General features: G+C 36.0%; 1 protein-coding gene across 2 annotated transcripts in view; it reads left to right on the top strand.

The window, feature by feature from the left end:
- The window catches only part of ADCY8 (adenylate cyclase 8), a 2,045,143-nt gene that overhangs the window by 1,053,484 nt on the left and 977,630 nt on the right, over nt 1-14,029 (top strand). For both annotated transcript variants that reach the window (XM_044067040.1, XM_044067038.1), the window contains exon 5: nt 11,204-11,331. In XM_044067040.1, coding sequence (XP_043922975.1) covers nt 11,204-11,331 — 128 coding nt within the window. The remainder of the gene's footprint in view (nt 1-11,203; nt 11,332-14,029) is intronic.

Here is a 14,029-nt window from a genome sequence, read left to right as displayed (position 1 = left end):
TTCACCGTGGGGATGGTGTTCTTTTGGTGATGTGAAGTGTTGTTTTTATGCCAAATGTACCTTCTGGAATTGTGGCCAAAAAGATTAACCTTGGTCTCATCAGACCATAACAGATTTTCCCACATGCTTTTGGGAGACTTGATGTATTGTTTTGCAAATTTTAGCCAGGCCTGGATGTTTTTCTGTGTAAGAAAAGACTTCTTTCTTGCAACCCTACCCCACAGTCCAGACATATGCAGAATATGAGAGATTGTTGTCACATGTAGTACAGAAGCAGTACTTGCCTGAAATTCCTGCAGCTCCTTCAGTGTTGCTATAGGTCTCCTGGCAGCCTCCTTGACCAGTTTTTGTCTTGTCTTTTCATCAATTTTGGAGGGACGTCCAGTTGTTTCCAACGTTACTGTTGTCCCATATTTTCTCCACTTTTTGATGACTGTCTTCACTGTGTTCCATGGTATATCCAATGCTGTGGAATTTTTTTTGCACCCTTCTTCTGACGGATACCTTTCAACAATGAGATCCTTTTGATGCTTTCAAAGCTCTTTGCAAACCATGGCTTTTGCTGTAGCAGGCAGCTGAGTAAATGTTAGGAAAATCCTACTAGGACAGCTGAACTTTATTTGGGGTTAATCAGAGTCTCTTTAATTGATGGCAGGTGTGTACCCAAGAAGACTGAATGTTGTAATTAAATCTAAAGGTGCTTCAACAAAGTATTAGTTTAAGGGTGTGCACACTTATGTACACTTATGCAACCAGCTGATTGTACGTTTTTTTATTTTATATATTTTTTCCCCTAACCAATTTGTTTATTTTCAATTGAATTGTAGAGGTTATAGGTCACATTAAAGGTGGGAAAAGTTTTAAAATGATTTATTGTGGTCTCATTTTTATATCACAAAAACATGGCATTTTAACAGGGGTGTGTACACTTTTTATATCCACTGTATGTATATATATATATATATATATATATATATATATATATATATATATATATATATATATATATATATATATATATATATATATATATATATATATATATATATATATATAGTCCTACTTGAACACATCGAAGAACCAGAACACTGAACCTGAGAATATCGAGACCAGAACATCACCCGTTCACAATATTGGCATTCCAAAACCTCGACTCCTACAATATCGAAAAAGGAGACCAAAACATCAACAGACCATAAAACTGGAAAACTAGCATTAAACTATAGAAAGATCATAACATCTAATTTGTAACTAGCAGCAAGACATTCTTCCACTCTTCCCTGTGCTGTTAAAAATAAAATCCTGCTTTTCAATCAACAGTGACATATTACAGTGAAACTGTAACTCATACCATTAAAGCTTAAATAGTATTATACTGAAGCACTCCAAATCCTAGTGGAAAATGTTCCCTGAGAACAGATTAACATGTCAGTCCTCTTATATACATGAATGTATCTCTTTACATTTACTGTACGTTCTTAGTGGTGTAGCCATGTATAATAAGAGTGTCCTTACCCATTTGAGACTTTGTTAACGGGTATGTTTCCCAGTACTCCAGGGTTACATAATGTGCTCTCCACCATGTTTTACATACTATGACATGTCTCAAAGTCATAATACCACTTATGTAAGATCCCTGTGTTATACTGTACTAGAGAGGAGATGCTGATAGCATCTTGGAATGTTTTGGTGTCCGTTTTAGATATTGTAGGAGGTGAGGTTTTGAAATGCTGATATTGTCAACGTGCGACATTCTGGTCTCGATATTCCCAGATTCGATGATATGGCTCTTCAACGTTTTCAAGTAGAATCATCCATATATATATATATATATATATATATATAGATAGATATATATATATATGCATATATATATATATATATATATATATATATATATATATATATATATATATATATATATATATATATATATATATATATACACGTGTGTGTGGGGGGGTGTTTGTGTGTTTGTGTGTGTGTGTGTGTGTGTGTGTGTGTGTGTGAGAAAAACATTTTGACAGAGTTTGATTGACGATGAAAAACACATATTTGTTGAGATACATTGTCATATGTATTAAGTACTTTTTTATATATGATGCTATATGCATGACTTGTACTAAACTGGCAAACCTCAAACTGATTATAGAAACAAATGGCTCACCAAACCATATAAATATTCCTGTGTTCAGTCTGACAGGCTGACATCCCATCCATTTCTGAAGTCATCCATGACTGGGCAAATGAGTTGCTTTTCTGGCTGACATAACTCAACCGCCTGACGCTATTATTTCAGTATTTGATAAGATACACACAAGTGTGGTTTTTCACATTGAACAACTACAAATTTCCACAGTGTTTATTTCAGCATAACATTTATTTATATAAGTCATTGCAATAGATAAACGTGCCCTTTCTGACAGTACTGAATTAAATTATACATTAAGTGTTGAATATCAGGATGAACCATACCCAATATGCATCAGAAAAAAAGACAACAGAGGCACAGAACTAGCACTCAAAACAGCATAATAAAAATAAACGAGGGCTGGTGATTCAAATGTGCTAAATGATCAGGCATTGGCACAACAGGTCAGTTTTCTAAATGAGAAGAATATTTCAAATAATGACGGTAAGATTGTCATAAGTACAGAAAACTCAGGAGCTCTAATAAAGAACAGGAAAAATGAGAAGTGCTAATGTTCAGCCAGAAATGAAGTGTAGGTATGTTACAATGACAAGGACTTCAAGGAAAGAAGAATCTTAAGCCACACTGATGAACAAGAACACTTGGTTCTGTAGTCACTAACCACATGAGCACATTTTTTTCCCCTAATCTGCTGACAACACCTTACTCCAACAAACTATAGCAGGATTATCACTGAAAAGTGTAGAATAATCTCTGATAGATGTTGTACCATTTCAAAGAATCACACCAGAGATGATTTAGCAATATGTTTTTGCATATTCATAATTACATGATCCATATTAGACCTGGTGGCAGACCACTATCAGTCAGCCTATGTCTTACATACCTCAGAGAAGTGATATCTATTTGGGGTTTTTCATTATAAAATATCACACCTTGCAGTGTGATACTATCTAACAACTTGATTAGTCGTGTGTTCATCTTTTCTTGTTTCAGGTTGACAAATCATCCACTTACCCAGTATCACTCTTTGTCCAGTGAGTCTACATGGCTCTGTATTCTCTCCTAGACTCATTCTGACCCATGCTTGGAGCAAGTGAGGAGACCAAGGTATTGAGGCAGTATCATCCTGCTGCCAAGAGCTGTTTTTTCTTTCATTTTTTTATTTGCAATGCCTTAACATCCCCTTTCCATGTACTTGTATATCCAGGGCCAGCCATGCAGGGGGACATGCTGACATATAATTCCCTGCTACCCTATTGACAACACATTAGAATGTCCCTAACTTCTGCTTGGGATCAACTTCAAGGCACGTCCAAGTATATATACCCCCCCCCCCAGCATGGGCATGGCCATCTTCCCTTAAATGCCTGAAACGCTAATCAAACCTGGGTCTTTTGGTACGTAGTCAGGAATTTAAGCTTCGTCATCACAGTGCTGACTTATCATGTGTCATGTTCTTACACTGTAGCATGTCTGACACTATAGTGTACCTCCTCATGTCTGATACCAGGGAATGTTACCAGACCCCATCCCGGTCATGAGGTTGCCTGTAATTCTAGACTTTATATTTATCTAATTTTCATGCATAGTCCCAATGTACTTTCCAGGGTCTTTGATTACATTTTTAAGTTGCAAACTCAACACTTTATCTGCATAACATACATCTGTGGCTTTTTTCTAGTGAGATATCAGGTTCGCTCAGTTGTCTCTCCCTTAGCCAATCATTTCTGATTCTACACACAATTAGTAATTGCCAATTACCAGCTTCACAATCATATACTCTGTGCTTTAATTCAGTAGTATGTCTATGCCAATAATCTCCTCTACCAGTTGATTTATGGTAAAAAAATATATAAATGTATCACATATGGTAGGTTCTTCTTTTTCTTGCAGTACACAAGGAAATTAATTTTTAAAACTGGACTTTGGTATTTCTCCTTTGCTTTAAAAATACATGTGTTGTATGCCTTGAAAACTTTCTCATCTGTGACATGAACAACTATTACAAATTGTTTTTTTTCCCCTTCTTTTTTTATTTCTCCCCAAGAAAACTTGCAGTGAAGTCAGTGGCGGCTGGTGACTTCAAATCAAAGGAGGGCTGCAGGAGACAGCTGAATGGATGGGGCCAATGGGAAGGGGGTGTGGCCAACTAGAAAGGGGCACAGCTATGCTCAAAACCACAACAGCTGGAACTTTAATTAAATATGCTGCCCTGGGTGCCAAACCGTCAATACGAGAGTCCAGTCAAGACAAAGAAGAAAAAGATATTTCAATGCATTGGCTACATGACAGCTTACTTAAAATCTAGATGGAAACAAAAAGATTGTGAGGCATGAAAAACTAAATTACTTTTTAAATACATTACTGGAATGCCAGTCAAAATCAAGTATAAAAAAGAAAACAAGCAGCACTTAACTCAAACCACTATTCCTTGCACCGCAGTTCTAATTATAATTTATATTCAGCTTTATAAATAAAAGTATCAAGTAACATGCTGAAAGTAGCACTCTCTGTGATGCCCCCACTTGTTAAAATGTTTCTTATCCAAAAAAGACCTGCAGCCTGATAACAACTATCTACTCGTTTCACGGGGAAAACATGATTAAAGTAATAAAATGAACAGCAAACCAACAAGCTCAAGATAAACTGCTTAAAGGATTACTGCACAGGTTACGGACCACATGTGATAGATCGGCATTCTGTTTAGTTTACAGGTAAAGCCTGCAAAGATGACTGCAAATCTCCAACAAATGTAATGAGCTTCTGAAAATACTGTAATTCTGTCCTTCATTATAAATACTGTCATATGCATTTCAATACCCAAGGCTTATACGTTATCTAGTTATGTAAATATTCTCTGGATGGCAACAACAAAAGGGCTTTTTCAATGTTGCAATGTAGGTAATTCTTTAACAGTATGCTTATTAAAGCTTACTTGCATCTTACAAAGTCAGACCAGCTTACCTGATGGTCATTAAAGCATTGCTACTTAAACACAGAGCAACAGGGAACTGCGACAGCATGCATTTTCTGACTAATAAGAAGCATAAATCAACAGTATAAAAATATGACAGAAAACCAGAACATTTTGCAAAATCAAGGACAGATGAAACGCCACTGTCGTACTTGTGTCTACCTTGGATGGGGGAATACTCTGCACACTTACACTGTAACTGCTCCTTGCCTTGCTGCTTGGACACATCCAGAGTCACTACATGGGGGAGTGAGGTGCAACAAGTATTTCACAATTTGAAATGTTTCTGGCTGACAGTGATGGCTCTGACACATTTGTCATACCTCTCAACCTCAGAGCAAGAAATCCAGACAAAGCCATACAGAGAAGTGGGACAAAGGCCCAAAAATAAGGACATGCACCAATAATGACAAAACTGCCCAATTTAGAACATTTCCATCCTAAAAAGTCGACTCAAACTTTAACAATCCACCAGTATCAGTAAATATGCAAAATCTCTGATGAAATAAATATCATCTAAATAATTCCACATTAAAGAGATCTGAAACTAATGGAGAGGCTGCTGCTAGCAAACAACTTTCATTGTTTCATCTACAAGTAAAGTGCCTGCTACCCTTGAGAAATTGCCTATGTTACATTAAAAAATGATAAGCTAGTAATAATGCAATAGGGAATGGATGGCAAACTGATAACAGCTTCATAGCTACTAGGTGTCTTCGCCAAAAAGGACTGCAGCATCCACCCCCTTTACAACACAGTATCAGCAATGCATCTACATATTGTGGGAGCAGAACCGACAGCCTTCTGCATCAAAAGCAAGTATATGACCTGTTGTGCTATTAACATTGCAAGCAGACTCAGCATAAGTAGCACTAAACTTCTCTTCCCCTGCTGCTCTCAGCTCCTTGTAAAATCTACTAGACACTCAGCTGTATCTCTCAACTTTGAAGCACAAGAAATCTGGAAAAAGCCAAAATTTATTGGGGGGACAAAAGCCCAAAAAACAGGGACATATTTTAAACATTGCTTGTATAATGCTGGAAAGTTGCTAGAATAAAATGCTGTGTTACTACCATACATTTCACTGCCGAGCCTTAAACCCAAGACTCTGTCAGAACAGACAGTCAGAACAACATACTACTATGCCAAATCAGCTGCTTTGTGAAAGAGAGGAAGACTGAAACTTAAATGGCTATCATTTAGTGAATTCAGTTCTCATCAAAGCTGTCAACCTCTTAGCACAAAACACCTGGACAAAGCCAAAAATGGGGGAATACAGCCCCCAAACATATTCAGGGAATTCAGTTCTCACTATAGCTCTCAACCTTAGCACAAAAAACCTGGACGAAGCCAATAATGGGGGAATACAGTCCCAAAAGTAGAGACAAATTTCAAATACTCATCTTATAAACTTAGAAAATTGCTAGAATAAAAGGTTTTGTGTTACCGTGTACTTTCTGAAGAATATGAAGTCTGAAATTCAAATGCCTGTCATTTTTATTTATTTAACATTTGTTAACCAGGAAAGTCTGACTTGGAACAAAATTCAATTTTCAGCAGAGGCTCAGGGAGAAAAACTGCAGACAAATGTCTTTGTAACATGAGAGGACACCAGAGCAAACCCACACAAACACAGGCAGACTCCACCCCAGCCGTGAATCAAACCAGTGCACCTGTTGCTGCAAGGCAACAATGCTACCACTGCACCATCAACTATTTAAGGAATTAAAAATTCAGAAACCACAGATTTTATGAGGAACATAACAGAGATATAGGTTCATAGATAGGTACTAGACTATCTGCCTGAAGGCTTTTATAAGCCTAGCCAGAATGTGTTAACTTTCGCCGCCCCCCTTAGATTAGTTCCCTGTGCCTCTGTCCAGCAGAGCCACTGAAGTGATCCCTGGGCTAAACTTTCTGTTTCCCATCCACTCATCAAGGTTTCTCTTGAAGAGAGATATGAGGCAAAAATCTGCAAAACTTCCACAAATGGTGGTGGGTAGGGAATTCAGGCTCTTGCTACCTGCACCCAATGTGTAGGGTTCAAGCCTGAGGCACTCTCTAACCACCACCAGCAGGTATCCTGAGTTCTCTCTAGCCACCAGCATAACAAACACACACTGTCTCTCTAGCCATCAGTAGAAACCAATTGGGGTATTACACACACACACACACACACACACACACACACACACACACACACACACACACACACACACACACACACACACACACACACACACACTTCCTAGCAATAACACATACCTGAGTAAATTCCTCTGTTTCTATCTCGTCTGCTTCTAAAATAATCCTACTAGCAGCAAGGAGTATCCTCTGCTGCTTCTAGCAGCAGTTGCTGTCCATTTGTGTCAGCAGATGAATTCACAGTGCTTACTTGAGTTTATTCAGTGCATTCAGCAGAGGGAAGATCAGACAAATGACATGGGAACTAGAGTCACTAGCTGTGATAATTGTTTCTTGTGAATGCTGCCCACTTTAACTGTAAACTATTAAATCAAAGTACATTTTAGAAGAGATCATCCTCAGCTTTGTAAATAAATCACAGACTTTTAATCTGAAATCAGAACTGCACTAACAATATGCAAGTAAATCATGACACCACCACAGCTATTGCTCTGATCTGTATTTCTGCAATGTCTGTTAGCAAACAGTTTAATCTGATAGCATGGTAAGGGTGTTCACACTCAAGATGCTATCAGTCTTTGATTTACAATGAAAAGTAAATGATTGTATCTTTATTATGCAAAGCACCTTTTTAAGTCTGCAGCATAAGCAAATGTAAGTTAAAAGCAAATGCATAACATTGATTGGCACTGTATAATGTTAATTTTGTTCTTTATTGGAAAATTCTCGTTCTGTAGAAGCTATACAACTCAGTCAGGTCTTAATTGTAAATATGCACCCCACTCAACAGGTATTGCGATGTAGACTTAAATTGTTTCATGCTGGTTGTCTAAACACTGCATGTAACATGTTCATAATGAACAACTGTGTGCTTTTGTAATGGAAAGCTGTGGTTTAACGTCTATATTTTCTAGTTTTGTATGATGTGATCACAATATGCAATTAACTGAAATCTCATGATTCAGGGAGAATGCACATGCTATAAAAACAGTGTTCCTGATTTCATAATGTCATAAATATATATATATATATATATATATATATATATATATATATATATATATATTTTACAGTGTAACTATAAGGAAATCTACATTTATTTAGCATCTAATGGAAGTGGCAATATTATGACAGTAGGAAAGGCAAGATAAAAATGCAGATCAGCAGTTCTGTTTTAAAAGAAAATTTGAAGGGATATGGGTCAGAGATTGTGAAGTTTTACTATACAGATATAAAGGCAAACGCACACACACACACACACACACACACACACACACACACACACACACACACACACACACACACACACACACACCTCTTGAAGATTTATTTTCATTTTTTTCAACAATCTTATGAATGATGAGCAAAATAAACTGTAATCCTTACAATCAGGAACAGATGTCCGACAGTCCGACTAAGTAACTTAATTCATTTAAAAAAAAAAAAAGAGGTACAGAGCCAATTCCAGCAGACCAGCACCTATCTCATTTAGTTTATGTATCTCGGTCTTCCTCTCTACTCTCTCATTGTAGTCAGTGCAAGCCCTTAGCCACCCAAGACAAAAAAAATAAACTAAGTAGTAAAGCACCACCAACGACCTCTTGATCAACACAAGTACAGTACTACTGTGCTAGTGCTACTGATTGTTTTTCACTCTCTTTTTTGAGACAAGAGTAAGAACCAATCAGTCGCAATCCAGCCATCCACGTCACGTACGGCCTGCGGATGTGGCAGTCCGAACCCCCTTCTAATTACGGTGCGGTTAAACCCCCTTAGACTTCTGGGCATCACATTGATGCTTTTTCTTTTATCTGGACTGCCTTTTACAGCAGTCAGATATTAGATGCTGCTTTAGTATGTTGTTAAAAAATTTAAAAAAAAAACAGAACTCAGAGAGCATGCGCAGTTCGAGTTCCGGCCGGGAGTGAGAAATCGCGAAATAATGGAAATATTTTTTAATGCCAATTTTTTGGCAAATGAAATTAAATAAATGTATTAAATGTCAACAGAGTCCACTACACTTTTCTCTTTTTCCTGGGAAGGCTGCAGTCCCGCAGTCTGATAGCACGAGCCGCCCCTGAGTGAAGTGTAACACCAAAAATTAATCCAGGGCTTGCAGTTATATAGTTATTGGAAAAAAAATGTAAAAAAAAAAAAAAAGCAAAGCAAAAGTACACTGACAATTTAGTGGACTGCAAAACCAAGATAATTTTGTGGAATAAGAAATGGAATGATTGTGTGGTGAAAACGTTTTTGTTTTTCTGATATTTTTCTTCAAAAGTATGGAAAATGAGACAATTATCAGAAAAAGTACAACAAATCACTTGCTTATTCATGTTTTTCTCTGTCTTACTGTTTGGCTCACTAGTAAGGCATGTCTGGTAAAAACTCCAAGTGGAAAGAAAAAAATGTCAGCAGCAAAAAAGCCCAACGCTAGGTATAAAACATAGCATCTCAGAGCCCCAGAAAACATATATATATAATAACCACAATACAGGTATAATTAACAGTGCAAATAAATGCTTAGAATGTTTATTGTGCCAAAAATTCACCTAGGTGATAACTTTCAGTTCCAGTCCTTATTGAAGAATGCAGACTCAACTTAGGTCACGTGACTCACAGTCCAGGTCATTGGAATTTCACATAATACTGTGACAGTTTGTACCCTGAGGTATGGATCGGCCTTTTGCACCAAATTGGAACAATGAGCTGAGGGTTGTTCTGACTATTAGTTTCACAACATAATGACTTGAATGCAATGGTGTAAGGAAAATTGCAGCCAGTCAAATTCTTGTGAAAAGCAAATTTTGTATGATGGCAGAAAACTGTACTGGAGTGGCTGTTGCACATTTTCTTATGCCTGGTTTGCATATTTGTTCATTTAAAACTCTAGTTCATAAGAATCCCTTCCAGGAGTGAGTAAATGTAGAATGAATTGTACCCATTTATGGTTTATTGCTGCAGAGTATTGTTTAGTTAAAAGTATTACCTACTCAGTGTTTTGGACCCAAATGAATTGCCCAGACAAAACTGAGAATGCTGAGTTACAGTTTACAAATTGTATTCTGTATCCAGTGAAACTGTGGAGGGCTGAAGTATTTTTATATCTATAAAAGCAGAAAGTGAATTTGATAAAACACTGTTAAGATTGGTTTGATGGCTGAGATGATGTCAGTCTAACAACAGAAAGGACAGTAAAATGATCATATTTTCACAGATAGTTTGGATTAGCACTGTGCTACACTAACATCCTTTTTTCATGTGTGAACAAAAGGTAATCTTTTACTTACCTGAATTACTTGAAAGGTAGTAAGTTATAAAAAAGTTGGACAAACTCAAATAGTCAGTTTCAGAAAAAGAAAACCTTCACAGCAGACATAGAGTAATTTTCAAGCAACAATCATGCACACACACACACACACACACACACACACACACACACACACACACACACACACACACACACACACACACACACACACACACACACACACGTTTGAAGAAGGAGGAACTAAGGAAATAAAAGGCTTAAACAAATGAAAATAAGACAAACCATGGATAGTAACATAAGAAGCATATTGTTTCATGTTTCAAAAGTTAATGTGTTTCACTTTTACTGAACAGAACTAGAATAATTATTAAGTAAAAAATGCTGGTAGTTATTAACACTGTGTACTAACTTTAAAAATATTAGCATGTGTTTATGCAGGCTGAATAGTTTTGATGTCTGTCTCGAAACACATACTATAGGAACAACAGACACAAAATTGATTTTTTCATAACAATGCAAAACAATGCATTACTTTTGCAATGAGATGTCATTTCATTCCATATGTAGTTATTAATCAATATATTAAGATATCCCTTAGTTTTTATTAAGGAAATGGGCTAATATCATTTTCTTTTTTTTCTTTTTAATTCCAATTTAGGAACATCACTGCCTTAGAATTAAGATCCTCGGAGATTGCTATTACTGTGTATCGGGACTCCCTGAACCTCGACAGGACCATGCACACTGCTCTGTTGAAATGGGTCTTGGCATGATCAAAACCATAAGGTGCCCTTTTCTTCTATAAGTTGCTACTTTTAAACAGTTCTAAATTCATATTTAATTATTTATTTATTTATAAAAGGAAAACTGGAGTAATAATGTACTGCTCAAAATTAATATTTTTACAAGGTAGAAATAATAACATCATTTTCTTCTTGAAGCCTAGTGCAGTTTCTATAAGCTGAAATTTCAGAACATTCCACATTGTAGTATAAAATACCATCCTGGCATACGTAGTCATGTTCCCGTTCATATCTCTTCTGTTGTGAGTGCCTTCCTGCTCTTACTTAACATTATAACCATTTACAGGAAATGCCAAAAGTCAAATGTCTACCAATCATGCAATATTTAATAGAAAAAAGGGATTATGTGAATTTGTAGAGATTAAATAATTTCAGAGAAACAATATAATGCTGAATTCTAGAGAGGAATATTAAACTGTATGTGACTTCAAAGTGTCATAAAGAGAAGTGGAAGCATTTTTGTAGCCCTCCACACACACACACACACACACACACACACACACACACACACACACACGTGACCACAAGGATTTTGAAATGGATAGATGAAGAATGGATGACCTAAAATGAAACACAACTTCCAAGCTGATGTATGTTAACATAATGGACTCCTTATCAGCAGAGAATGTTGTTTGCACATAATGGTTGCATAGCATATAAGTACTTCCAATAATAGATACCTTCAGCCAAAATAAAAGATTTCTCTTACTTACCAACTCTGACAAGACAGATGTATAGTTTAGATACACAAGACTTTCATTTTAGTGCTTTTGCACAGTCTGACACTAAAATAATCACAGACAATTTTGTAATAATCTAAAATAAGAATAAATTTATAAACCTGTTGAGATTAAACATGATGGAAAATCAAATCTTCACACTTGTAACTTCTGTTATCTACAGTGGTACCATTTTGCCTTCAAAGTTACTTCCAAAATATATTTACATTAAGAAGACATAATAGTGTATCTTGCCTGATAAGTAAACATGGTTTGTTTTTGTCTTAACATCAGCACTGTCTTTCGAAGGGAAGGTATCATCCTTGCATCCCATGAAATCTACACATTTCCTGAAATACACTTATTATAATGAAAATAATCCAAAGAATATAAGACATTGGATGGGGATGTGTGCTAATGCTATTCGTCTGTCTGTATCTTCCTGCTGTTTTCTGATACATCTCTTCAATAATATCTAAAGGTCTATGTAGTATAATGGAGTACATTTTTTGACAAATATTTGCGATCTGTATCTCTCTTGATATGTTGATCTCATGTAGTGAACAGTGTAGCACAAAAGGTTAGTGTACCCCTGTAGTCTTTAGTCACTTAGGACAACAGTCTTCAGGTCACACAATTTTTTCTTTACTTGTCTGTCTATCTTACATAATCTCGAATGCAGTATGAATGTCTATCAGATTAAATTCTATAGTGACACTGGATTCAAAAGCTAGCCACAAGAATGTTTTTTTTTTTACTTGCACTTATTTTATTTTATTTAGCATGATTATTTGAAAGAGGTTTTTCATTTGACTTCATTTTTCGATGAGCATAATTGTTCAGAAAGTTTTCATAAAAAGCCTAACTGTGCCTGGCTTTTTTAGTGCAACTTGATTTTGGTATTGTTATGATTTAGGTTTAAACGGAGACAAAGACCACAGATCAATGAATCATTTTAAATACTGTCGCAGTTTCCTTTCGTTGGAAGATGACATAAGATAGTTTGCATTAATGTACATTTTCTGAAGAATGGTAGAAAGCCTTCAGCTTTAAAATTTGGTAATATTCATTGTTTTTCCCCAAAATCACAACATTTATGATGAATAGAGCAAAATGTTGAATCAAAATTAGGATTATCCCTGAAGATCATAGACAAATAGTTTGTTATAGTATGTAAAGAGAAAGCAAAGTAAAGAGGTGATTTCATAAATAAAAAAGGATACAGTGATTCATAAATAAAAGCTATCATACAAGCTGAGAAGAGGTTTCAAGCAGAAAAACATGAAAACACAATGCTACCACAGTGATACCATTACAGCTTTAGCAATAACCATGTCACATCATCACAGAACCAAAAACTAAAACACATTTTTGTATAACTACGCTGTGAACAAAAATTTTATATTAGAATGGTGTTCTTGAATGTTCTAAAATGTGAGGAATATAAGGAGAGCTGGGGAGTAGAGTGGGCAAAAGAAAGAATATATCCTGTCAAATGCTGGGACTGATGAATTAGATGTTAGAATCAAAATTGCTGGCAGACATGCAAATAACCTTAGACATGCAGGTAATACCACTCTGATGGCTGAAAGCCCCGAGGAGTTGAAGAGGTAGTCCATGAAAGATAAATTAGAAAGTACAAAAGCTGGTTCACTGCTAAAATAAAAAAAAATAAGATTATGTTATCTACTCCAACTAATTATTTCAGCATAAGGGGAAGAAGTGAAGACAGTAACAGTGTTTATTGTCCTAGACTCACAGATTTCTGAAGATGGCGACGTACAGCCATGAAATTAAAAGAAGCTTGCTTCTCATAAAGAAAGTTATCACAAATCTTGATATGATATTAAAGAGCAAATATATTGCATTAACAACAAAAACCAAATGGTCAAAGCTATGGTTTTACCAAGAAAAAATATGACTATAAGAAGAGGACAAGACTTGAAACAGTCAGTGAAGTAG

Source organism: Protopterus annectens, chromosome 3.part1 (genome assembly GCF_019279795.1).
Source record: "Protopterus annectens isolate FY-2018-M chromosome 3.part1, PAN1.0, whole genome shotgun sequence".
In the NCBI taxonomy this organism is placed as follows: domain Eukaryota; kingdom Metazoa; phylum Chordata; order Ceratodontiformes; family Protopteridae; genus Protopterus; species Protopterus annectens.
This window is presented reverse-complemented; position numbering and strand designations above follow the sequence as displayed.